The sequence below is a fragment of the Haliotis rufescens genome, unplaced genomic scaffold (genome assembly GCF_023055435.1).
Source record: "Haliotis rufescens isolate VD_foot unplaced genomic scaffold, xgHalRufe1.0.p SCAF_3, whole genome shotgun sequence".
NCBI lineage: Eukaryota > Metazoa > Mollusca > Gastropoda > Lepetellida > Haliotidae > Haliotis > Haliotis rufescens.
Genome location: NW_025964001.1, coordinates 57242460 through 57269716, shown reverse-complemented (window position 1 = coordinate 57269716; position 27257 = coordinate 57242460). Strand labels below are relative to the sequence as shown.

The 27257-nt window shown below is 41.9% G+C and overlaps 2 protein-coding genes across 2 annotated transcripts; one reads left to right on the top strand and one right to left on the bottom strand.

Annotated features, from left to right (window-relative positions):
- Window positions 1–2704: 2704 nt before the first annotated feature.
- LOC124115405 (RNA-binding protein 34-like) lies at window positions 2705–20618 on the bottom strand. Its single transcript, XM_046476377.2, has 12 exons — window positions 20483–20618; window positions 19755–20013; window positions 17091–17251; window positions 16587–16734; window positions 14923–14982; window positions 14181–14224; window positions 11996–12079; window positions 10482–10542; window positions 8863–8905; window positions 5467–5585; window positions 4301–4408; window positions 2705–3137 (listed from the first exon to the last, which is right to left on the bottom strand). Coding segments are annotated over exons 1-12 (1302 nt in total). The 5' UTR covers window positions 20485–20618; the 3' UTR covers window positions 2705–2924.
- A 3027-nt stretch (window positions 20619–23645) lies between these two features.
- On the top strand, window positions 23646–25494 carry LOC124115404. The gene is made up of 3 exons (XM_048403118.1): window positions 23646–23766; window positions 24197–24270; window positions 24710–25494. Exons 1-3 carry the CDS (start codon window positions 23733–23735, stop codon window positions 25091–25093), a joined length of 492 nt encoding a protein of 163 aa, XP_048259075.1. The 5' UTR covers window positions 23646–23732; the 3' UTR covers window positions 25094–25494.
- Window positions 25495–27257: the final 1763 nt, after the last annotated feature.

Genomic DNA, 27257 nt, shown 5'->3' with positions numbered 1-27257 from the left:
ACACATCATACCATTCCCTGTGTTAACTAGCTCTGGCCATAGGGTGAGTGAGGGAGATTTCTCACAGCCAGGTTACACATCAAACCATTCCCTGTGTTAACTAGCTCTGGCCACAGGGTGAGTGAGGGAGATTTCTCACAGCCAGCAGGTCATACATCATACCATTCCCTGTGTTATCTAGCTCTGGCCACAGGGTGAGTGAGGGAGATTTCTCACAGCCAGGTCACACATCAAACCATTCCCTGTGTTAACTAGCTCTGGCCACAGGGTGAGTGAGGGAGATGTCTCACAGCTAGGTCACAATTCAAACCATTCCCTGTGTTAACTAGCTCTGGCCACAGGGTGAGTGAGGGAGATTTCTCACAGCCAGGTCACACGTCAAACCATTCCCTGTGTTAACTAGCTCTGGCCACAGGGTGAGTGAGGGAGATTTCTCACAGCCAGGTCACACGTCAATCCATTCCCTGTGTTAACTAGCTCTGGCCACAGGGTGAGTGAGGGAGATTTCTCACAGCCAGGTCACACATCAAACCATTCCGTTTTAACTAGCTCTGGACACAGGGTGAGTGAGGGAGATTTCTCACAGCCACGTCACACATCAAACCATTCCCTGTGTTAACTAGCACTGGCCACATGGTGAGTGAGGGAGATTTCTCACAGCCAGGTCACACGTCAAACTATTCCCTGTGTTAACTAGCTCTGGCCACAGGGTGAGTGAGGGAGATTTCTCACAGCAAGGTCACACATCAAACCATTCCCTGTGTTAACTAGCTCTGGCCACAGGGTGAGTGAGGGAGCATACATTGGCAGATTTTGCTTACGATTTGTAGAGCCCAGTACTGACATAATATAGCTGGAATATGGCTGAGTGTGGCGTTCAACAACAAACAAACAAAATCAAACAAATTACAAAACATATGTAGATTCTTTATTTTCAAAAAGTTTGACTGTTTGTACATACATGTATTCCAACACCAAGCAACATATGTAGGTCATGCAGCTATCCAGTAGCTAACAATTTCTTTTTATCCTCGTATTATGGGTTTTCGGACGTTTAAGTAACATTTGTAGTTTTCTTGTCAATCACATGAACAATTGCAAAACATCTCACTCACCAATAAATGACAGCTTCATCTTAAAAACAAGCCGTCATATAAGTATTTACAATGTCTTGATGATGTCACACCCATTGTTATAACAAGTGAAATCGTGATAAACATATCTGTCCGAAAACATATCATGTCCAAAAAAATATAATCCAACAATAACTGTACAAGGTGATAAAAGTTGAACTGGGAGAGGTTTTGAATGATCTGACATAAACATGCACTCATCACAGGGGGTTGGGGGGGTGGGGGGAGAGTGAGTATGGTTTTATGCTGCTTTTAGCAATATTCCAGCAATATCACGGCGGGGGACACCAGAAATGGGCTTCACACATTGTACCCATGTCGGGAATCGAACCCGGGTCTTCGGCGTGACGAGCGAACACTTTAACCACTAGGCTACCCGACCGCCCTGCACTCATAACAGATTTGGGCAAACATGTGCCAACCACTAGCTACAAACATTCCATTTCCATTTAGATTAATGTAACTAAATACATGGTGACAGACAGCATTTATTTCCTCATTAAACAATTTCCAATGCTGATTGGTCAGTTGCAATTATATGACATCACATTGCGAACAGATATGACATCATCCATTGTTGAGAACAAGAGTGAGTGAGTATGGTTTTACTCCACTTTTAGCAATATTCCAGCAATATCACGGCGGGGGACACCAGAAATGGGCTTCACACATTGTACCCATGTCAGGAATCGAACCCGGGTCTTCAGCATGACAAGCGAACAAGGTAACCACTAGGCTACCTGACTGCCCCGTTGAGAACAAGAAGATGACGTCATCCACTGTTAATGAAACCATTCTATCAAAACATGTTACTCATATATTTTTCTACACATTTTTTTTAAAATGATGATGGAACTGAGGAACTACTTGGAACTGAGGCCGGATTATCGGTCCCTTGTGAAATGGATTGTTAATCAAGATCTATATTGCAATAAAATAAGTCTAACTTCGCTAAGTGCTTTAAATCATGTGAGCACCATGATTAAAAACATGAAAAGGTTTGGAAAATATCTGTTGACACTAACTTGACGGTACACATATGCTTTGCAAATCCTGCAATCGACCAAAACCTGCACGGCATTTTACAAACTGGATGTTGATTTCGTTGCCCGATTTTCATTGGACTATGCATAGATTCGTCAATCAAGCCAAAATATAACTCTGTAATTCCAGCCTAGTTTGGCAAAGGTGGGAATTTGACTTTTTTTCTAAAATGATGATGGTTTTATGGGAATAACATACTTGAAACTCAGGCTGGATTATCGGTCCCTTGTGAAATGGATTGTTACAAAAACATTCATTCATTCTGGACAAATAATGAGTCATTCTGAAAACGACACCCTCAGCTTTGACCAATCATGTTCACTGCAATGTGGCACTCATTTGTTTATGAGGAATGAACCTAAATCAGAAAATTCCCCAAAGAATTTGACCCGTGAAGATCCGGGGTAGAATCGGTCTTCAGCAACCCATGCTTGCCGTAAAATGCGACTATGCTTGTCGTAAGAGGCGACTAACAGAATCGGGTGGACAGGCTCGCAGACTTGGTTGATGCATGCCATCGATCTCAATTGCGTGGATCAATGCTCATGATGTCAATCACTGGATTGTCTAGTCCAAACTCGAATATTTACAGACTGCCGTCATATAGCTAGAATATAGCTGAGTGCGGCGTTAAACAACAAACCAACCAGCCACCAGATGTTACATACTTATTCACCATGGTACAGACAGGTGAGGTGAAATGTAGCTTCAAAATGATTCTCCTGAGACGTACTGAACACTCTGGGCTCAGGTAAACTTGATGTGTTTTCTGTTGTTGGGTTGTGAGGTGACCTGGGGTGCGGAAGAGGGGTCAGCTGCGAAGGCCTGCTTGACCCGGTCTCGATGGCGGGGTTTCTTGGACCTGTCCTTGGGTTTCCTCACCTCGCCCGGCCGCAGGTTGGTCGGCTTCATCCCCAGCTTCTTGGCCTTCTTCAGCAATCGCTGTCTCACAGGATGTTTGTACAGCAGGGTTAAGGAGCACAACACAAGACAAGGTGACACCATTGAGGAGAGGGAGTTACTAAATTTTGCTATATTTTTTCCTGATTGTTGACCATGCCTTAAAACCAAATAATGTTTTTATAAGTATTTTACTCAAGGTATGCATAAACATATAAAATTACAATGTACAATGGGCAAATAGTAAGGCTAATTTTCCAGCCATATGGCTGGATTGTAAATTATTAAAGTCTGGACAAGAAAACCAATGGCTGAAAGTATGAGCAAGTAGCCCCTCCATGAGGGCACGATGATGTGCAGTCAGCCAAGTCATGGAGCAAGCAGCCCCAGGACTGCCATGCCCAATCCCCAGGACCTCCCATGCCCAAACCCCAGGACTACTTATGCCCAATCCCCAGGACCTCCCATGCCCAATTCCCAGGACTACCATGCCCAATCCCTGGGAACTACCCATGCCCAATCCCCAGGACAACCCATGCCCAATCCCCAGGACCTCCCATGCCCAATCCCCAGGACCTCCCATGCCCAATCCCCAGGACCTCCCATGCCCAATTCCCAGGACTACCATGCCCAATCCCTGGGAACTACCCATGCCCAATCCCGAAAACTACCATGCCCAATCCCCAGAACTACCCATGCCCTACCCCCAGAACCACCCATACCCTACCCCCAGAACCACCCATGCCCTACCCCCAGGACAACCCATGCCCAACCCCCAGGACTACCCATGCCCAATCCCTAGAACTACCATGCCCTACCCCCAGGACAACCCATGCCAAACCCACAGGACCACCCATACCCTACCCCCAGGACAACCCATGCCCAACCCCCAGGACTACCCATGCCCAATCCCTAGAACTACCATGCCCTACCCCCAGGACCACCCATGCCCCATCCCCAGGACCACCCTTGGCCTACCCCCAGAACCACCCATGCCCAACCCCCAGAACCACCCATGCCCTACCCCCAGGACAACCCATGCCCAACCCCCAGAACCAACAATGCCCGATCCCCAGGACTACACATGCCCAATCCCCAGGATCCTGTATGCTCAACCTATCGCTAACTTTTGTCACAATTACATCTCATATAAGCTCTATTAACAAGCTCAGATCGTTGTGACAATGCTTAATGTAGTCACTGTCCATTGCAAAAAAGGATATTTTCAAGGAATCTTTCTTTTGCGCAGTTGTGCAGTTGCTAACTCTGATGTTTCTCCCGTTTAGCGAAGTCTTATTTAGTTGAAGGGCAAGGTCAACCGAGGACTTGTCCTGGAAATATAAATAACTATATTAAGAATATATTTGCTTATATATCCACTGCTAAATAGACATGAATGAATGAGTGTGTTTGGTTTTTGCTGCTTAAACAGTGAGTGTGATTGAGTTGGGTTTAACGCCGCTTTTAACAGTATTCCAGTTATATCGCGACATGCCAGCTTAACGTGAGAGGAAAGCCCGAAGTGATGCAGGTCTCAAACATTTACCACTTCAGTGAAACCAACGAGCACGGGTATGGTGCTGACAAACCTAGAAACATAATCGGGGCGAACCGGGATTCGAACCCACAATCATAGGTTTCTGGCGTGCCCAAGGGCACAACTTACACAGCGAATCGCGGCACCTCAGACGACTGGGCCACCCGTACCCCCTGGAACCCATGAGAAAGGGTACGGTACTGACCACCCCAGAAACAAAAGCAGGGTGAATAATGAATGTGAAGCTACTATCGAAAGTTTCTGGTTCACCTAAGGGACATAAATACCCTTAAAATGCCTCAGATGACTGGTCCAGTGCCAATTCTTAGCAGAGGAACAGTTCCAGAATCTCTCAACCTCAAGTTTATCTTTCCACAATTGTGTTATGCCCCAACTGTAGAATTTCTCCACCTTCCCTAGGATTAAAATGGCAAGGAAACATTTCTTCCATTCCATTTCACAAAATGACTAGTCCTCACTATATGTTAATGGGCCTCTGATCAGCAGAGTATTTGCCGGAACGAAGTTATGATATCCTCCACTAAGGGATGACAAGTCTATGGGCTTGTGGGTGACAAGTGAGTGAGTATGGTTTTACACTGCTTTTAGCAATATTCCAGCAATATCAAGGCGGGGGACACTAGAAATGAGCTTCCTACATTGTACCCACACGGGGAATCAAACCCAGGCCTTTGACGTGACGAGCGAACGCTTTATCTACTTGGCTACCCGACCGCCCCGGGTAGGTAAGGAGAAACAAGACATTTATCTTAAAAAGCCTCATGAAGAACTATTGCTCATTTGATCAGTTACATAAATGTGCTGTGTCAACCATGGCTTTAACATCCTTACAGCAAACAGCACATAGCCGAAGCCCTTGCCCAGTCCTGTCTGCCGGTCCCTGATGATGCGGACATTCTCAATGGCTCCACATGGTTCAAAGTGGCTCCACATCATGTTCTCCTCGATGTCTGAAAAATATATTGGTAGCAATGCATGATATTATTGTTTATTTGTTGCTTAACGCCACACTCAGCAATATTCCAGCTACATGATGGCGGTCAATGCATGATAGAATTTACAGAGTTCTCAGTGATTTTTTTTTAATCTGTATAATTTTCAATAGTGAGGAGAATGATTAAGTGATTATCATCATTTTATTTCAACTACAGAAGCCTGCAAATAATCAGTGTTTGGTAACAGGTATTCCACTTTATAATCATCTTCCCGAAGCCAGAGAGTTAACTGACTTTAAAAGTCCAGTTTCCACCCTTGCCGAACTAGGCTGGAATTACTGGGCTCCATCGTAGCGCCACCAGTGGCTATTACCAGTTATGTCCCTTCTAAGCCTCTCCTATGGACCAATCAGATTCCACCTCTCGTTTCACTTACGTTTGCTTCACACAAAATGGTGGCGCCAAGTCAGGACGATCTGATCGATAATCAAGATCTAAATTGTGATAAAAGGGGTCTTACATCGCGAAATGCATCAAATCACGTGAGCACCTTGATTAAAAACATGCAAAGATTTGGAAAATATCTGCTGACAACGAGTTGGTGGTGCACATGCTTTGCAAATCCTGCAATCGACCAAAATCTGCACGACAGTTTATGAGCTGGATTTCGATTTCGGTGTGCAATTTTGATTTGACTATGCATAGACTCGTTTGTCCAGCCAAAATGTAACTCCATAATACCAGCCTAGTTTGGCAAGGGTGGAAACTGGACTTTTATAGTCAGTTAACTCTCTTGCCTCGGGAAGATGCTTCATAATAGGTCCCCAGTACCTCATGCTTTTTGTAAGGTGAGGTGAAATGGGGTTTAACATCACGTTCAAGATGCACTTATATAGCAAAGTGTGTGTGTGGCTGCTTGTACTAGTCCAGACTGATGCTGATTTTATAGTGCTGGCCCACTGAGATACCATGCTGCGGTTTAACATGAATCCCCCACTCAGGCACAGTATACTGACTCCGAGCCGACTTGATTTAGCCCCTTAACGCCAAGCGCCAGGCATGACAACTATAAGTACCATCTTTTTGTATGACGCGGCCGGGGATAGAACCCCAAGATTCTGCTGTCTGGGCAGACACTCTACCATTAGACCACAATGGTCGCTTGTTGTAAGAGGATTTCAAAAGTGGTTGGCCCTGTGACATGGCTGATTGCCTCCCTTGTTCCCCTATGGATCGATGCTCATGCTTTCAGTCACTGGTTTGCTGGGTCTGGGCTCATTGATTTGCAGTCTGTGTTGATACTTCCCCTCACTCGCCTTCTGAGTTCAGGGTACAATATGATACACAATCGGTGGAGTCACTCGGTGGGAACACTTTGTCAGCTTTAAATTACAACCAGCAGGGGTTAATATTTAAGACCAAATTCCCCACATGGCGACAAGCATGAGGTACTGGGGACTTAATTATCACCGTAGTCCCCACATAGAGACAAGCATGGGGTACTGGGGATTTATTTATGACCAAATTCCCCAAACGGAAGCAAGCATGAGGTACTGGGGACTTAATTATCACCGAAGTCCCCACATAGAGACAAGCATGGGGTACTGGGGATTTGTTTATGACCTAATTCCCCACATGGAGGCAAGCATGGGGTACTTTGGACTTATTTATGACCAAATTCCCCACATAGAGACAAGCATGGGGTACTGGGGACTTATTTATGACCAAATTCCCCACATGGAAACAAGCATGAGGTACTGGGGACTTATTTATGACCAAATTCCCCACATGGCGACAAGCATGGGGTACTGGGGACTTATTTATGACCAAATTCCCCACATTGCGACAAGCATGGGGTATTGGGGACTTATTTATGACCAAATTCCCCACATGGAGGCAAGCATGGGGTATTGGGGACTTATTTATGACCTAATTCCCCACATGGAGACAAGCATGGGGTATTGGGGACTTATTTATGACCTAATTCCCCACATGGAGACAAGCATGGGGTATTGGGGACTTAATTATGACCAAATTCCCCACATGGCGACAAGACAAGCATGAGGTACTGGAGACTTAATTATGTCCTAATTCCCCACATGGAGACAAGCATGGGGTACTGGAGACTTATTTATGACCTAATTCCCCACATGGAGGCAAGCATGGGGTACTGGGGACTTATTTATGTCCTAATTCCCCACATGGCGACAAGCATGGGGTACTGGGGACTTATTTATGTCCTAATTCCTCACATGGCGACAAGCATGGGGTACTGGGGACTTATTTATGTCCTAATTCCCCACAAGGAGACAAGCATGGGGTACTGGGGACTTATTTATGTCCTAATTCCCCACATGGCGACAAGCTTGGGGTACTGGGGACTTATTTATGACCGAAGTCCCCACAAGGAGACAAGCATGGGGTACTGGGGACGTATTTATGACCTAATTCCCCACATGGAGGCAAGCATGGGGTATTGGGGACTTATTTATGACCTAATTCCCCACATGGAGACAAGCATGGGGTACTGGGGACTTATTTATGACCAAATTCCCCACATGGCGACAAGACAAGCATGGGGAACTGGGGACTTATTTATGTCCTAATTCCCCACATGGCGACAAGCATGGGGTACTGGGGACTTATTTTTGTCCTAATTCCCCACATGGCGACAAGCATGGGGTACTTGGGAATTATTTATGACCAAATTCCCCACATGGAGACAAGCATGGGGTACTTGGGCATTATTTATGACCAAATTCCCCACATGGAGACAAGCATGAGATACTGGGGACGTATTTATGACCAAATTCCCCACAAGGAGACAAGCATGGGGTATTGGGGACTTATTTATGACCTAATTCCCCACATGGAGACAAGCATGGGGTACTGGGGACTTATTTATGTCCTAATTCCCCACATGGGGTACTGGGGACTTAATTATGACCAAATTCCCCACATGGCGACAAGACAAGCATGAGGTACTGGAGACTTAATTATGTCCTAATTCCCCACATGGCGACAAGCATGGGGTACTGGGGACTTAATTATGTCCTAATGCCCCACATGGTGACAAGCATGGGGTACTGGGGACTTATTTATGACCTAATTCCCCACATGGAGGCAAGCATGGGGTACTGGGGACTTATTTATGACCAAATTCCCCACATGGAGGCAAGCATGGGGTACTGGGGACTTATTTATGACCTAATTCCCCACATGGAGGCAAGCATGGGGTACAGGTACTGGGGAATTATATATGACCAAATTCATTAGGCCAAGCCAAACTTACCATAGGAAAGGTTCCCGACATAAACTGAATTGTCCCTGTTGTGCTGTTAAAAGAAAACAGTGAAAGAAACAACAGTTATGTTGATACATGTTAATATTGTATTTCAAAAGAAAAACATCATTTTTTATGCCACTTCTACTTAAACAGCTGATGAACAATCATCTGACATATATATTAACAATTCAGGCAGATAACCAGTTACCATGGTAACCAAGAGGCTATTCCTTGGTTGAAATATATTTCTTGGTGAACTGATTTTTTGTGAGAAATCCTGGTTGGACATTGTGGCAATCTCAGAGACCTTAGTTCTCGCTACTGCTACACAAAGATCTGAAGACATCCCATTAGGGGTCACGCCAGAACGACCTTTTATCCGACCAATCAGAGCATCGCTTACCAGATTATGAAAGTGACAGTCGGAATGTGATTTCTATACATGCAACCTCAAAAACTTTAACACAGGGTATTCCGAACGATGGTTACGGGTTTAACGACTGAAACCATACAATCTAGACCATCTATTAGCCATTCCAGAATGTTCTTTGTTCAGGTTTCAAATTTGTAATCGAGAATTTGTCAAAATATGTTTCAAAGAGTAGTCGCCAATTTGAAATTAGTGCCGTAAAGCAAGAGAAAGCTGCCTTCTGATTGGTCATTCCATTGGTCGGTTAAAGTTCCCGCAAGGCCGGTCTGATGTGAACCGTAACGGGATGTCCTCAGATCTTTGTTTAGCGGTAGCTTTAATAAGCTGCCCCCAAACCAGGGTTGATAACGTAGGAAGTTGGCTACCCACATAGGTACGAGGGGCGTTCAATAAGTTTTGCAACTTCAATATAAGACCAAGTCGCAGAATATCTTTTGCACTTTTATTTTTCAATATAATCTCCATTCACCTCAAAACACTTATTCCATTTGTCCTTCAAGCTTTTAATACCACTTTTATAGAAATCTGCAGATTGGCCCTCTAACCACGCCTCTTTGGCAGCCTTTATGTCTTCGTCATCCTGGGAGCGTCTTCCACGTACGGCGGAACTCATTTGCCAGAACAGGAAATAGTCCTTGGGGGCTAAGTCTGGGCTGTACAGTTAAATCACCCACCCTACAACCCAGACTTAGCCCCCAGTGATTATTTCCTCTTCTGCCAAATGAAATCTACCCTACATGGAAGACAAATCCAACAAGAGTTTGCCACTAACGTGGCTATATCCCCCGCCCCTGTTGCAGAATTTATGACATAATTAAATCTAAACAAATCCTAACACTTTTTAACCGAGGTGGAACCTGACATGGAAATTGTATAAAAAAAAGAAGAGTTTGGAACCAAAGTCCATCCTGTTGCCATGGAAACGTAAAAAAAAAAAAATTCTAAAATTTCTAAACAGCAAAAGGCACCAGTTCAGCATGTACTTGACAGACCTGCAAAGTTTCATGAAAAAATATTGAACAGTTTCTGAGTTATGCTCCGTAAACGAAACGTGACGGACGGACCCCGTTTCTATATCCCCCCGCCAACTTTGTTGGGCTGTGGATAATAAGTGTAGTGAGGTGAATGGAGATTATATTGAAAAATAAAAGTGCAAAAGATATTCTACGACTTGGTCTCATATGAGCATACTTACTTTCTTGTTGTTAGATGAAACATCAACTCGTAAGTGGTACCCATTTAATTCATGGCCATTTCTGTAACAAGTAGGAAGCAAGAACTCGTGTATGGCAATATGATGACATTTTCAGACAAAACCAGGGATTTATCTACACCAGCTCAAAGTCCGATATTTGGCCCCAGGGCCCACTTGCACAAAACGATCTTAGCGCTAAGACCATTGTAAGCCTATGTTAAAGTATGGGAGTTACGATCATCATAACGCTAAGATCGCTTTGTGCAAGTGGGTCCAGGTCTGCAGCAAATGACTGCAAAAAAAAATCTAAATTGAATCTAAACTTCCCCAGAACTTACCATGCTTACGAAAAAATAAGAACATTTCAAAAATCCAATTTTGAACAATATCACAATTTATTTTTTCCAATTTGCCAACCAAGGGCCCTTTAAAATAGCTTGGATTCCAAGATAAAAGCCTGTGAATTTAAATAGCTAGATCACTAAAATCTTCTGTATGTATTGTAATCACATATTTTCCTATCTTCATCCACCACAAATGAACACTGAATATTCTGGTATCACTTGTGATTCACTCGGATATGGCCGGACAAACCAGTGGTTGATAGCATGAGGAAATATCCATGGTTGCCATGGTATTCCCACAATGTAACCTCCCAATCACCATTTCACTTATTTCTGTTGACAAGATAGGCTAACCAGTGAGCAATCCTCATCCTCATCAACAAGTGTGAACCACCTGCCAAAAGCATCATTGTAATCTTTTCAAATATTTCATGCATTGGTCTTGTCATATTCTTTACTAAATGAGTTTTTTAAGAGAAAATTATGGACACAATACTTCTCCCACTTCAAACCATTACTAAGATACCCAGTTACAGCCAATGCCTGTGTGAGAGTGTTTGAGTCTTAGAACTTGGCGCTAGCATACCATAACAAATATGACTTTTAACGAGTCAAAGTATGGCATTTATGATACACGTATCCATTCTCTGTCAACTAAAGTTTGTTGCAAGGTGTCAATAGCGGTAATCTGACCGTGGTTGCTGTTAATAACGGTGAGTTGTGCGATCGGAAGATCGCTTCACAAACAGTTTCGCCGAAATTAATTAAAACATTAGTAAAAGTAATTTTGAATAAAATTAATGAAATAAGTTACAAACATAAGTCCAGATATACAAAGAAACTTTTTATAGCCAGACAGTGTTATTACATGATGATTTTGCGTACTTCAGTATGGATTTGTTCACATGGTATTTCCGGTGTTACGTGCTCACGGTAATATCTTTCCATGGGGGAAAAACCCATCAAAACTCATTATTTCGTGTATAATGCACACCCCCTTCTACACAGATGAGTTTTTTGGAAAAAAAGTGTGCACTATACTCAAGAAAATACGGTAATTACTATGGACGATTTATTAGCTCAGCTTTCATAGACCAAAAGGTATATAGACTCTGGCATCAGACTAGTGGATTAAAATACTAACAACAATGTATGAGAAACAAAACTCACAATTTCAGTGCCTTCTTCGCAGCCGTTTCATCCTCAAAGCACACGTAACATACAATATTACTTCTGTTTGGGTGAAAACTTTTCCTGCAAGTAAAGCGAAATATTCTCTGTACAACCATAGCTTGGTTGGGTGGTTGGTTGTTTAACGCCGCACTCAGCAATATTCCAGCTATATGATGGCGGTCTGGAAATAATCCAGTCTGGACCAGACAATCCAGTGATTGACATCATGAGCATCAATCCACGCAATTGGGATCGATGACATGCATCAACCAAGTCAGCGAGCCTGACCACCCGATCCTGTTAGTCGCCTTTTACAACAAGCATAGTCGCATTTTACGGCAAGCATGGGTTGCTGAAGACCTGTTCTACCCCGATCTTCACGGGTCTTTAACAGAATGAAAACAGATGTGTACTGGCAACATGAGTGGAGTGGAGTGGAGTGGAGTGGAGTGGAGTGGAGTGGAGTGGAGAGGAGCAGAGCGAGTGGAGTTCCCGGATCGACCCTGGCGCCACTTCGAGTAGATTATGAGTTGTGCCTCTTGAAATGAAAACGCGATATCCAATCAGATCGCTGTTCTTATCTCGTATAGCTTCACAAAGATGTCAACTACCATAGGCAACAACTTAGTCAATCAGTTAAACAAAAACATTCGCGATTTTATCCCTGACACAAAAACATACGGGGACTTAAAGAAGAAAAAACATATTCGTGTCAACAAAGACAGGCAGCTGTAAATCACTTTCATACGAATGTGTACCAGTCGTGGATGTTGATTTTATTAAATTTTCTCTAATTGGACTATCACACATATGGATAGTCCAATCATATTTAGCACAGGAAAGTGGGCTTGATATGGAAAGGTTTGAAACAAGACCTTGATGAAAAGTCTAGTGGACGCTCTTGCCTCGGGAAGATGGGTCTTACCCTGCATTTATTAAAATTCCAACAATATCACGGAGGGAGACATAAAAAAATGACTTCACATTGTACCCATGAGTGGAACGAACCCAGGCATTGCCATGACCACAGACCACATTAACTACAAGGCAACTCCATCACCCAGCCAGGCAACTAAAAAGGTTCTTGCTATCAACCAGTGTGCTTAATTTACATGACTGGTTAATTGAGGTTAGTTCTAATGCAGTGATCCCGTTTACCGGTTATTACCAGTTTATTACCGGTAAAATTAGGCTTGGACCGGTAATTCATGTGACTGCCAGTCCCTGTGGACCGGCAAATAAAGTACCTTATAAATCTTTGTTGTTGAACAAAACATCGGCGATATTCATAAAAGTATATTTTTCGAATGAAGTCAGCTTGTCTGTCACCATCAGGGTTTCCCCGTGTCAATTTTAGTGCAAGGAAATAACATTTTGCCTTGCTTCAAGGTTAAATATGCATTTTTAGCGACTAAGTGTAAAAATAGTTTTAAAAAGGAGAAATTTGTGACTTGTGTGAATGACATGTAGATCTAACTTAGTAACTGCAAAGATGACGTCATTGCACTGAACATAATGTCGAAGGAATTAAAACCAGGTAATTTTCAAACGCTTTTTTATTTGTTGAAAGTTGGGAATGACAAAAATTAGTGGGGACTGGTAATTTTTAGAGTTTCCAGTCCACCAAGCCTGGCAATTTCCAAGGTGAGGTGAAATTGGGTTTAACGTCGCGTCCAAGATTATTGCACTTATATAGCGACGTGCATGCACGTGTATGTGTGTGTGTGGCTGCTTGTACTAGTCCGGACTGATGCCGATTTATAGTGCTAGCTCACTGAGATACCATGCCGCAGTTTAACATGAATACCCCACTCAGACACAGTATACTGACTCCGAGCCGGACAGGGTAACAACAAGTACCATCTTTTAACGTCTTTTGGATGACGCGGCCCGGGATCGAACCCTGGACCTTCCGCTCTCCGGGCGGACGCTCTACCACAAGACCACGGAGGCGGTCGGCAATTTCCAAAGCTAGCGGGAACACTGGAATGGCAACATTAGATTGAGCATCATGTGTTGTAATGGGTGGTAAGGTACTGCCAGCCCATTGTTTCAATTAACTGCTGGTAATGACAGGTGAACAGCAAAGCATAATTTGAGCTACTTTGCATTATTTCTTAATTAGTTGATTTGAGTCAAATACGACCTCAGTCTCTGATTCACGACTTTCAAAAATACTTACTTAATGAAGGTGACTTTCTTGGAAACCTTTGGGTCAGAAATAGGCTGAAGAAGAAAAAAGACATAGTGATAAACAGGATAATACTAAGAACTGATGATCCTGCTTGAATCTTAAACAGCCCATCTACAAAAGCCTATGACAGCTTATATAAAAGGGGAAGTGTACACGCAAAAATCACTTTCTTTCTTTTTCTAAACAAAACGCAATTTTAGAATTAGTTAGTATCTGTGTTTGAAAATATAAACTCATTTTTTTCACAGTGAAAGCAGGAAGCTCCCAATAGTGTGAAAATGATATGCCGTTATGAGGCCTTCGTTTTTCGAGCTAAACAGGCCTGAGTTATCCCCCTTAGATTATGACGTAATTGGTGCCAATTCAACTGGGTCCCTGTCTATTCTCAACGCAAAAGATATCAAGTACCAGTTTGCGGTAAAACAACATGGCCTACGACACGTTCCGGCGCAGTGGTGACTCAGCATAACGCTCTAACAAAGCATGATGACATCATAATGTTTATCAATTGGCACCAATGACGTCATATTGCAAGGGGCATAAGGCATGGTGTTTTTGATATGGAAATAGAACACTTGGTAAATGTGAAAAATATAAATCGTTTTAATGCAAAAATATGTTAATTAATTGTGATATTTTTATATTTTTGTCTATGAACTTGCCCTTTAACATTCACTACTGTTTTATCTTACTGTTCTCAACTGTGTAACACAAAGCAAGGTATACTTACTGGGCATCGGTATCGAACGCTTTGAATCGTGCCGTACTCTGCAAACAGGGCCTTTATAGCCTGAAAAAAATATATACCCCGTATTGTCAGCTGTGTTCAATACTAAGCCTGAAAGTCATGGGGTTATTGTCATAACCCGATCTCATGAAAATCAGATCTTAGTTCTCGCTATCGCTAAACAAAGATCAGCAAGAGTGTAGCATACAGTTGCTTAGCTAATCAGTTTGTATATTTGTTCCAGTTTGTTAATCAGAGATCATTGTCAGAGTTAATTGGGTTCTTGATCCTTTTAAGATTGCCTCTAATTAGTTACAAAGAGCTGATAGTAATAAAACTATGAACTTTTACCATGTTTTTCTATCATTTATTCTTATTTAATGAGGGGGCTTGGGCGACCCAGTCGCCTTAAGGCGCCTTTGACAAAGGGCAGTTACTCTAGCAGACAGACCGATGGCTTGCCGTGAAAGGCAAGTCAAAACAATTGTTGTTTTGTGTACATGTTGCTTCGCCACTGTATAAGAAACAGATTTCAGTTGGAACTATATTGGCTACTGTCACTTACCCTGTGACGTAATAAATAAATATCATTCCAAGAGTGAGTGAGTGATTGAGTTTGGTTTTACGCCGCTTTTAGCAATATTCCAGCAATATCACGGCGGGGGACACCAGAATTGGGCTTCACACATTGTACCCATGTCGGGATTCAAACCCGGGCCTTCAGCGTGACGAGCGAACGCTATAACCACTAGGCTACCCGACCGCCCCCGCACATTCCAAGAAAACTCACAATGTTTCGGTAATTTTTGTGAGAGAGGGAAAGCAATTTTGAAGCACAGAATTAAAGAATGACATTATATTATAAAGAGGTTATCACGCTTGTGTCTTTGGGGATGGTAAATATCCTGTATCAGGCATAAACACTAAGCCAAGGCTCGCTAAATACAATGTTTATTCCTATAAGGATATTTACCATCCCCAAACACACTCGTGTGATAACCTCTAATGAAACTCAGAGTTGCGGACTATCTGTCTGAATTATGTTATTCCATTGCCGAAGGGTCAAAATCAACACCATTTATTCACTCGGGACATATAAACTGTACTTATTCGTAGCTCGATGATTTGAGTTAGCTCCCAAAAATCCCCATGGCTTGCATGAATCTGGTACTCAAACCAGTGACCAGCTGATCCTTGCAGTAACAAGGGAGTTAACTCCATCCAATGAGTGAGTGAGTGAGTGAGTTAGGTTTAACGCCACTTTTAACAGTATTCCAGTTATATCGCGGCGTGTCAGCTTAATGTGGGAGGAAAGCCCGAAGTGATGCAGGTCTCAGACGTTTACCACTTCGGTGAAACCCACGAGCACGGGTATGGTGCTGACAAACCTAGAAACATAATAGGGGCGAACCGGGATTCGAACCCACAATCATAGGTTTCTGGCGTGTCCAAGGGACGCAACTCTGCACAGCGAATCGCGGCACCTCAATCCATCCAATGAATTGTGATGCTTTACATAAGCGTTGCACCCTCACCCTCACCCTCACCCCCATCCCCCTGCCCACCTCCCACACATCAGTGTGGCTGTCATTGTCTGGTGTCTGACTGCCAGTTTGGAAGGACTAAGTCCACCCTCAAACTGCACTGTCTGTTACAAATAACTCAACTGCTTTCTTGGCATCAAGGGGGAGGTTCCCAATGAAGACTGTCCTCTTGTCTTTTGTTTTATCTCTCTTGTACTTAGTTCTTCTCTTCTTGGGAGCTGTTTCATTTTCTTCATCAGAATCGTCCTCCTTCTTCCTCTTCTTCTGTTTTCTGGAAAAGCCGTAACATCCACAATCATAGAAACGGACAGTTCCGAATGTAAATAACAAAGGTTGTGTCATCGTATTGTTGTGGATATTTAATACATCCTATAATTTGTGACTGCCATGGCATCTACATCCAACAGGGAGAACCATCGAGGGAGTATTTGACATCTGTGTGGGTTTTCTTTTGTAAAAAGGACAATTTCGGAATAGAGGAGGTGAACAAATGAAGACGTATAGAATCATGTTATTGACTCAAGAACCCACGCATCCTTCACTTAGAGAAAACTCCAAACGTCTTCTCATTCAAATTGGTTTAAGCGCCCCTTGACAACATATTCAAGATACCCAATTGATGCTCACTGTTTTTTTGGCTCCTCTGAATTTTCCGTCAAAGATTCATGCACGATTCCGTCAGGAGGACAGAATCCCTCTTCTTTTGTCTTCTCCTTCTTTTTCTTCTTCTTCTTCTCCTTCTTTCCTGCTTCCTTGGGCTTCTTTTCTTCAATACTTGGACTTGCCTTCTAAAACAAAACAAATAGAGGAACATGAAACCATATTTATATATCTTTCAAACCAAACATTCCTGTGACTTTCTGATCATGCTGCCCTTGTGACTGACTGATCTTAAGAAGAGGTGAGGTGAAATGGGGTTTAATGTCGCGTCCAAGATTATTGCACTTATATAGCGACGTGCATGTACGTGTGTGTGTGTGCTTGTACTAGTCCGGACTGATGCCGATTTATAGAGCTAGCTTACTGAGATACCATGTGGCAGTTTAACATGAATACCCCACTCAGACACAGTATACTGACTACGAGCCGACCAGTCCTTGTTTTAGCCCCTTAATGCCGAGCGCCAGACAGGGTAACAACAAGTACCATCTTTTAACGTCTTTTGGTATGACGCGGTCGGGGATCGAACCCCGGACCTTCCGCTCTCCGGGCGGACGCTCTACCACTAGACCACGGAGGCGGTCATCTTAAGAAGAGTGAGTGAATATTGTTTTACACTGCACTCAGCAATATTCCAACTTCATAGGCCTGTAAAGAATAGTGGGTCAGAACTAGAGAAACTGGCATTCAGTTACAAAGGAGTAGTCGGAGCATGATGAACAAAGCAAAGCCATTGAGTGAGTGAGTGAGTGAGGTTTTATGCCGCTTTTAGCAATATTCCAGCAATATCACGCCGGGGGACACCAGAAATGGACTTCACACATTGTACCCATGTCGGGAATCGAACCTGGGTCTTCGGCGTGACGAGCTAACGCTTTAACCACTGAGCTACCTGACCGCCCCATATTGAGTGAGTGAGTATGGTTTTATGCCGTATAGCAATATTCTGGCAATATCATGGCAGGAGACACCAGAAATGTGCAGCATGCCATCGGCTTACTGTGAGTGAGTGAGTGAGTTGGGTTTAACGCCGCTTTTAACAGTATTCCAGTCATATCACAGCGTGTCAGCTTAATGTGGGAGAAAAGCCCGAAGTGATGCAGGTCTCAGATGTTTACCACTTCAGTGAAACCCACGAGCATGGGTATGTGGCTGACAAACCTAGAAACATAATCGGGGCGAACCAGGATTCGAACCCAAAATCATAGGTTTCTGGCGTGCCTAAGGGACACAACTCTGCAAAGCGAATTGTGGCGCCCCATATGACTGGGCCACCCGTGCCCCCCTCGGTTTACTGTGACACACAATCAACCAAGTCACACAATGTAACAACCAGATCCTCAGCAGTTGACTTTATGTCAAGTTTACAACGAGCATAGGGGTAATGAGGTCCTATTCTATCCCCAGAATACCAGTTGGGTTATATTGGTATATTGCACATTACACCACATTCATGTTTGGAAACACCATGTACACATTCATGTTTGGAAATACCACATACACATTCATGTTTGGAAACACCACAAACACATTCATGTTTGGAAACACCACGTACACATTCATGTTTGGAAACACCATGTACACATTCATGTTTGGAAATACCACATACACATTCATGTTTGGAAACACCACAAACACATTCATGTTTGGAAACACCACGTACACATTCATGTTTGGAAACACCATGTACACATTCATGTTTGGAAATACCACATACACATTCATGTTTGGAAACACCACGAACACATTCATGTTTGGAAATACCACATACACATTCATGTTTGGAAACACCACAAACACATTCATGTTTGGAAACACCATTTACACATTCATGTTTGGAAACACCACGCACACATTCATGTTTGGAAACACCATGTACACATTCATGTTTGGAAACACCACAAACACATTCATGTTTGGAAACACCATGTACACATTCATGTTTGGAAACACCACAAACACATTCATGTTTGGAAACACCATGTACACATTCATGTTTGGAAACACCACAAACACATTCATGTTTGGAAACACCACAAACACATTCATGTTTGGAAACACCATTTACACATTCATGTTTGGAAACACCACGAACACATTCATGTTTGGAAACACCACGTACACATTCATGTTTGGAAACACCACGTACACATTCATGTTTGGAAACACCACGAACACATTCATGTTTGGAAACACCACGAACACATTCATGTTTGGAAACACCACGTACACATTCATGTTTGGAAACACCATGTACACATTCATGTTTGGAAACACCATTTACACATTCATGTTTGGAAACACCACGTACACATTCATGTTTGGAAACACAACGTACACATTCATGTTTGGAAACACCATGTACACATTCATGTTTGGAAACACCACTTTCAACAGTTATAACACAGCATGTCCAACAAGATGCAGGTCTTAGACAATTACCACTTTGGTAAAACCCTCAAGAAAGGCTATGGTGGTAACAAACAAAGAATATTAATCAGGGTGAATCTGTGATTTAAACCAACAATCACAGGACTATGCACCCATAAAATGCATGAGGGACCCAACTTTGAATAACAAATTGTGAACGTAACCCTGTGAGCGTACCAGGACTGAAACTGTGAGAGTTACCTTTTCTTGTTTCACATCTTTTTCCGTCTTTATTTCAGTTTTAACAGACTCTATAGTCTTTGATCTTTTTAACTTTTTCGCTTTCTTCTCTGGGGTAGGCTTTCCTTTTTTCTTAAAGTCAATCTTTTCTTTTGTCTTGACATCAAACAGAGCGGCAAGTTTGGTTTTTTGGGGGGTCACCGGTTCTGATTTGATCTTCTTTCCTCCAAGCAAATCAGCAACTTGGCCCACAAAATATTTATTGTCTGCCATTTGTTTCCTGTTGATCAAAGATGTACATGTATATAGATATAAGTCTTTGAGTTGATAAACATAATAAAGATACAATGTTATTGCTCCAATTTTTACATTAAGCTGATAATGGTGAAGATTTGAAGAGGATGCTGACAGGTTTCATCTATGTATTTTACAAATGAATAATCTGGCTAGGCCATTTCCCTGATTACAGTGGGAAACTGAAAGTGGATTGAAATGTATTATAACATCAAGCGAATGTTCATCTAGATGCCAGTGAGCGTAGCCTTAAGCCTCCATCATGCCTTATTATGTCGGCTGCAAATCACAACGTGTTTGATCTATTTTAAACCCCGGATAATAATTGAATTTCACAAATTTGTGAAATATATTTACATCTAACCGACATCTGCTAATTTCCACCCCTACCGTACTTCAGACATGTTTCTGAAAATGTATAAAAGAATCATGCTTTTCAATACGTTTTAACATACATTACTTATGGCCAGTGGATCATACAACACAATCTTCTGATCGTAACAGGCGGTTTTTTTCCAAAACTACCTTCCAGTCAGAACATTACCAAAACATACACACGTGCAATCAAGTCGGTAAGAGTTGCCGTTCTTTTGAAAGGGAGGTAACTCTATAATTGTCACTCTTGACTAGGCCCCTGTCTTACTAAACGACTGCGTACATTCACAGTAGAACTCGTTTTATCTCACTCGCACTGCTGGCGCCCGGTAAATGTCATGGCTATAAAATGTAGATAGCCCGACTGCCTAGCTTAATTTTCTGTCTAGCGAGCTGTAATATATAAACCTTCCTCCCCCATCTAGAAAAATAATACTTTAATAATATTTTCTCACTCGATCTCTGCTACCAAATTTCTCCTTGTATTATGTAGCATTAAAAAAACCTGGCTAATTAAATTTGGAATTTGCTCGTAATTTTCTATTTCAATTTTAAAATTATTTAACACTGAATGCATCAGACATTATTCTTTATACAAGAACAGGCTGACAATGGGGAGTCTATTTTGACTTACATATAGACGTCTGACAACTACATCGTGAATGGAAGCCCCCTCACCCCTTCCCCCCTCCACCCCCCACCTCACACACACAGACACACCACCACCAATTATCCATTGGCCATTATCCCCAAACACAGGACCTCGTAAATAATAATAACAATAATAATAATAATAATAATAATAATAAACAAACTCGCAAAAAACTCGTCTGCGAGTTTGTTTGTTATTATTATTATTATTATTATTATTATTATTATTATTATTGTTATTATTAGTTACATGGTCCTGTAGTTAGATCTACTAGGGTGACCTATATTCACCGGGTGCAGGAGAAAATGGACCCAGACAATTCGGTGAAAATGACCCGAGCGTGTGGAGAAAATGGACCCAGATATTGAAAACAAACCTAACTCAAATTCGTAGTGGTTTGGTATATTTATTGTCAAGAAATTAAATTTATTGTTAAGCTATTCTGCACATGTCTTTGTGTCACGTGGTCTCTGTCACAATGGCACGTGGACTCCACCTTCAGAATCAGGAAAGAGAATATGGCACATTTCAGTTTGACTATTTATGTAGTAGAAAACAAACATATTATGAAAACAAATCTAGTAATTTGTTTTCACAACAATTAAACATTTGTTTTTGTTTTCAAGGAACATGGGGTATCAAGTTGACACAACCATAGTGGTATACATGATACTGTTGACATTGATATATATACAGTGGTAAAGTTATTAATATTTTTTCATAATTTATCTTTTCAAAGTAATAGCTACAATGTTATAATACTATTTTATAATGAAGTAGATCTGCACATGGGGTCATGCACACATTGTTAAAATTGAAACCCTCCCTAATGGTAAAACGTTTACTTCTGTAGCCTGACACGTCATTTATTCACACTGTCCAAAAGTGCTAATATCTCGCTACACAGAAATTGGCTCAACGTTTTCGCATAGCGATATGCTATAGGGCTGTCCCCGATCCTCTCGACAGCCCGACCTCGCTACACGGAAATGAGTGTACGTTTCCATATGTTGTAGGCCTGTTCCTGCCCCTCTCGACAGACAGACCTCGCTACACGGCAATGGGTCAAAGATATGCTGTATGGGGAAATAGGTCCGATAGAGCTTGACTGGTACCCTGTCCTTCGCCTCCTAACGGCTACAGGCGGGGAGCTCAAGCGCTCTAGGGCAGGTAAACCAGTCTAGGACAGGGCGTGGCTTCTTCTTATGATTGTTGCCGAATAACATAGACATGTTTAGTGTAATAATTTACATTTAGGAATGTTTAAAAACATATTTTGATAAAGTTTCTTTTAAAAGTTTGGTTACATCTTTCCAACTTTTACTCATTACCATGTAACTTTCTCAAACTGGCCGCGTCATACCAAAAGACGTTAAAAGATGTACTTGTTGTCATCCTGTCTGGCGCTCGGCATTAAGGGGCAAAAACAAGGACTGGTCGGCTCGGAGTCAGTATACTGTGTCTGAGTGGGGTATTCATGTTAACCCTATTCTGACCCGGATCTTCACGGGTACCTGGGTGAATGAATTCATGTTTACTGGTGAAGCCAACTATCTAGATTAATATAAAAGCAAATCTAGCCAGCTCGGGAAAATTATTTGTTTTAATTTTAGAGGAGAGAAACGTATTTTGTAATATAAGATTTCATAGACCTATATGTTATCTACCTTAACTATTATGATGAGCGATGTGAAAGTTCCTCCGAATTGGCTGAAAACGGAGATGTTTCACGGTGCCAGTTGTTATTCCTGGCCCCCATTCCCCAAAACGATTTCAGCGATAAGACGATCGTAGCTCCCATACCTTAACATAAACTTACGGCAGGTCGTAGCGCTAAGATCGCTTTGTGGAACGAGCCCCTGGTCCAAGCTAAGCATACTGTATGTTTAGGCCTGTAGTCTGATACGCGGTCGGGTAAACTAGTGGTTAAAGAGTTCGCTCGTCACGCCGAAGACCCGGATGGTTCGATTCCCGACATGGGTACAATGTGTGAAGCCCATTTCTGGTGCCCCCCGCCGTGATATTGCTGGAATATTGCTAAATGTGACGTAAAACCATACTCACTCACTGACCTGTAGTCTGACACGTCAAATATTCACGCTGTCCTACACGGAAACTGGGTCAAGGTTTCACGCCTTTCCCCGTGACAGATCTTGTCTCCCTTTGATCATTGTCCAGGACAAACACACATTTTTCGTGTATGAATTACAGGTTTCTTTTAACAAATATTCTCATAATAATTTATGTATCTCGTATGTTTGTTTGTTTCTTGGTTAACGCCGCACTCAGCAATATTCCGGCGATATGACGGCGGTCTGTAAATAATCGAGTCTGGACCAGACAATCCAGTGATTGACATCATGAGCACTATATATGTGTGAGACAAAGATAAAGTTTCTTATAAATTGTTGTTTACGTGTTTCCAACGATTACTCATTCCCATGTGCCCATTTAATTTTCTCAAACCCATAACAAATAAGATATAATAAATATCTCAAAAGAACATTGAAGGACTGCACCTCCCTAACCCACGTGCCCAATAACGTGATCTCGTGAGATCGATGTCGCCATGGTGACTGTTTTCAGTTCAAACGACGCCATTGTTGTTGTCAGTTTACAGTTACAAATCACGTCTCTTGTACTGTTTTCTCTTGCCCATCATTGTTCTATTCTCCATCATGTTTGCGAATGTTGCAAGCGTGTTTCACCAAGGTATATTATCAGCATTTTTTTATGTTCCGCTTTGATTGATTTTAGACTTTTTGGGGCATTGCATTTCCCTTGGTATGAACTGAAGAAGTTTTGTTGATAGGGCCATTCTCGACCTGAGTACCATCGATATGTACGGTTACAAATACATCATATTAGTGTGGTCTTTGGTTACCTCACGTCCACATCCTTCCAAATTTGATTGGGCCCCTTTTTTATTATCTCGTTGCTTTTGTTAACTTGATTCACTCACAGATAAGTCATCAGAAGGCCACAAAAACAAGGCTCAAATTCTAAACCCCTGGGTGCCTATGGGTTAATACTCCCCACGATTGCGTAAAACAATAAACGTATTTTATGTCTGTGATTTTATGTCTGTCAGTTGATCATTTGTGTGCGCATGTATACATATTTTTGTTCCTCGCTATCACAGCACGGGATGAGGTGAACCGCATGCAGAGGCACAGCCTGGCTCTCTCCCACCCTGACACTCCCGTCCCCCTTCCAGTAGGTCATCATGTTTAGTGTTGTCAGGGAGTTAGTTGACACTGATGTTTTCTGACCAAATGCCTCGTCAGTTTCTGATACATTTCAACAAGAAGGACAGTGACATGTTTCGGTTTCGAGTTTTATTCTTAAGCATCATACTATGGTCACCGTCGTTATGTATCCAATGTGTGCCTTTACAGAACTTTTTCCTCCTCTGTTTTACCCTGTTCCTTTACCCCACTCTTAGCCATAATGCTGATGCTAACTCTTATCTTTTACTAATGTCGTTTTCAAAACGCTACACAAAATTATAGTCAATCATATCAAAGAGCTATTCATGCATGGTTTCAATTTCATTCTTTCTCAGCACATGTTCTTTCTCCGATAGAGATACCATTAATGCACTTAACTTTGCTCCGAAACAACCACTTTTCACCCTTTTCTCTTTCCACCATAGGACCCCACCCATCGATTCAACTCCCATCCGCTAGCAGCCCCACCCGTCACCCTAACTTCTGTTTCCGACCCATCCCTCCAGTCCTCAGCTGTGTCCCTGGTCTCTGCCGAGTGTGTTGCCATTGATCTGGGCGATCCAGTACACTCCCTCAGGCTGCCTTCAGTGATTGAGACAAGCAAGCCAGTAGAAATACCATCTCCATGTCAAGACATTGATCTAGGCGATCCCACAACATCCCAGCATCCAGTAGAATCACCACTGCCCTGCATTGTGATTGACATTAGCGACACTGAGCTCCAGGATACACAGCAAACCCAGTCATTCGCCGGATCATGCTTCTACTCGGTGCTTAATTTCGTAAAAGGATTGTTTTCTTTCTTTTAATAACAATCCCAACATAAATACAGCAATAGACAGCAGCAGCAATGGACATAAATTGTGATGTTTTAAAATATGATTTAACATCTAGGACTATTTTGGATATTTTAAACATATGATTTATTAAACTTTTGTCCAGTTGTCCCTATGTGTTTATTTGATTATGTTTGTGTTCTGTTTTCAATTGGTTTTTTATAAACTGTTTGTTTCTGTTCACTCATGCTTTGTCTTTTTTTATTTTTGTAATTACAACACCTTCCTAATAAAGTAACTATAACTTGAAATATACATTACCTACCATGTTACCATAACAACCACTGTGACACCCAATTATTCAAATACATCATACACAAAAAATCCTCGATTCTTCGAAGAATCAACACGGCCCCAAAACGCCCTCTGTGGGGTATCGGCACAAAACTTAGGAGATGGAGAAAGAGCGGAATACCAAATAAAATATGGCACATTAAATCATTTACATGACAACATAAGTCCCTCCAATAAGTTCTTATCTCCCCTTTCGTGTATTATCTCCCTTTATCAAGGCCACTTCTTCAGATGACGGTGGACGAGTGCAAAAGACGTAAATCTGAATTTTGACAAGTTAAATGTGCGTGAATCATGGAGAATACGTTTCAGGGAAGAAGTTGGATTTGATTTTGCGAGCCAAAGGTGTAAGTGATATGACATTAGCGACACTGAGCTCGAGGATACACAGCAAACCCAGTCATTCGTTGGATCATGCTTCTACTCGGTGCTTAATTTTGTAAAAGGATTATTTTCTTTCTTTTAATAACAAACCCAACATAAATACAACAATGGACAGCAGCAGCAATGGACATAAATTGTGATGTTCTAAAATATGATTTAACATCTTAGACTATTTGGGATATTTTTAATATATGATTTATTAAACTTTTGTCCAGTTGTCCCTATGTGTTTATTTGATCATGTTTGTTTTGTGTTTTCATTTGGGTTTTTTTATAAACTGTTTGTTTCTGTTAGTTAAATCCTGCTTTGTCTTTTTTATTTTTGTAATTACAACACCTTCCTAATAAAGTAACTATAACTTAAAATATACATTACCTACCATGTTAACATAACAACCACTGTGACACCAATTATTCAAGTACATAATACACAAAAATCCTTGATTCAAAGCATCAACATGCCCCAAAACGCCCTCTGTGGGACATCGGCACCTAAACTTAGGAGAGACGGAGAAAGAGCGGAATAAAAAATAAAGTATGGCACATTAAATCATTTACATGACAACATAAGTCCCTCCAATAAGTTCTTATCTCCCCTTTCGTGTATTATCTCCCTTTATCAAGGCCACTTCTGGAAATAATGGTGGACGAGAGCAAAAGACGGTTGACAAGTTAAATGCACGTGAATCATGGAGAATACGTTTCAGGGAAGAAGTTGGATTTGATTTTGCGTGCCAAAGATGAAAGTGATATTGGCAAACGGGCCCAAGCAACGCTGAACGTCAGTTGAAAGCTAATGTTTTCTATGAAAATAGACACGTCCATACAATCCAATATCACCTTATATCCAAGGACTTTTTGCATTGTTATGTCAGTGCCAAGGCGATCCCTTCAATACCAACACAGAACATGAAAAAAAAGGATTATGGTGTGTGGGTGTCCCTGTCGAAGGTTACTGGCCGAGTACATGCTGCTTGATGCAACTGTACTGCATGGTAAAAATATCTACTACATTACCATAAAATCGTAGCCCTAAGGTGTCAATGTCCTTTGCATTTGTTGAAAAGTACCTAAACTAGTGTATGTATGATTGTTCTGCAATTGAATGAATTTTGCAAAACATTACCAAATAACAATATTGCATTTTCACTGTGCAATATACCTATATAGTGAGTGAGTGAGTGAATATTGTTTTAAGCCGCTTTTAGCAATATTCCAGCAATATTCCAGCAATATCACGGCGGGGAACACCAGAAATGGGGTTCACACATTGTACCCATGTAGGGAATCGAACCCGGGTCTTCGGCGTGATGAGCGAACGCTTTAACCACTAGGCTACCAGACCGCCCCAAATGGGCCAGTATACCTATATACATGTACATGGTATGAGGTTTTAATATATAGCAACATTTTATTCATCCTACATCATTGTGTTATGCAACTTAAACTTTTGGATATGG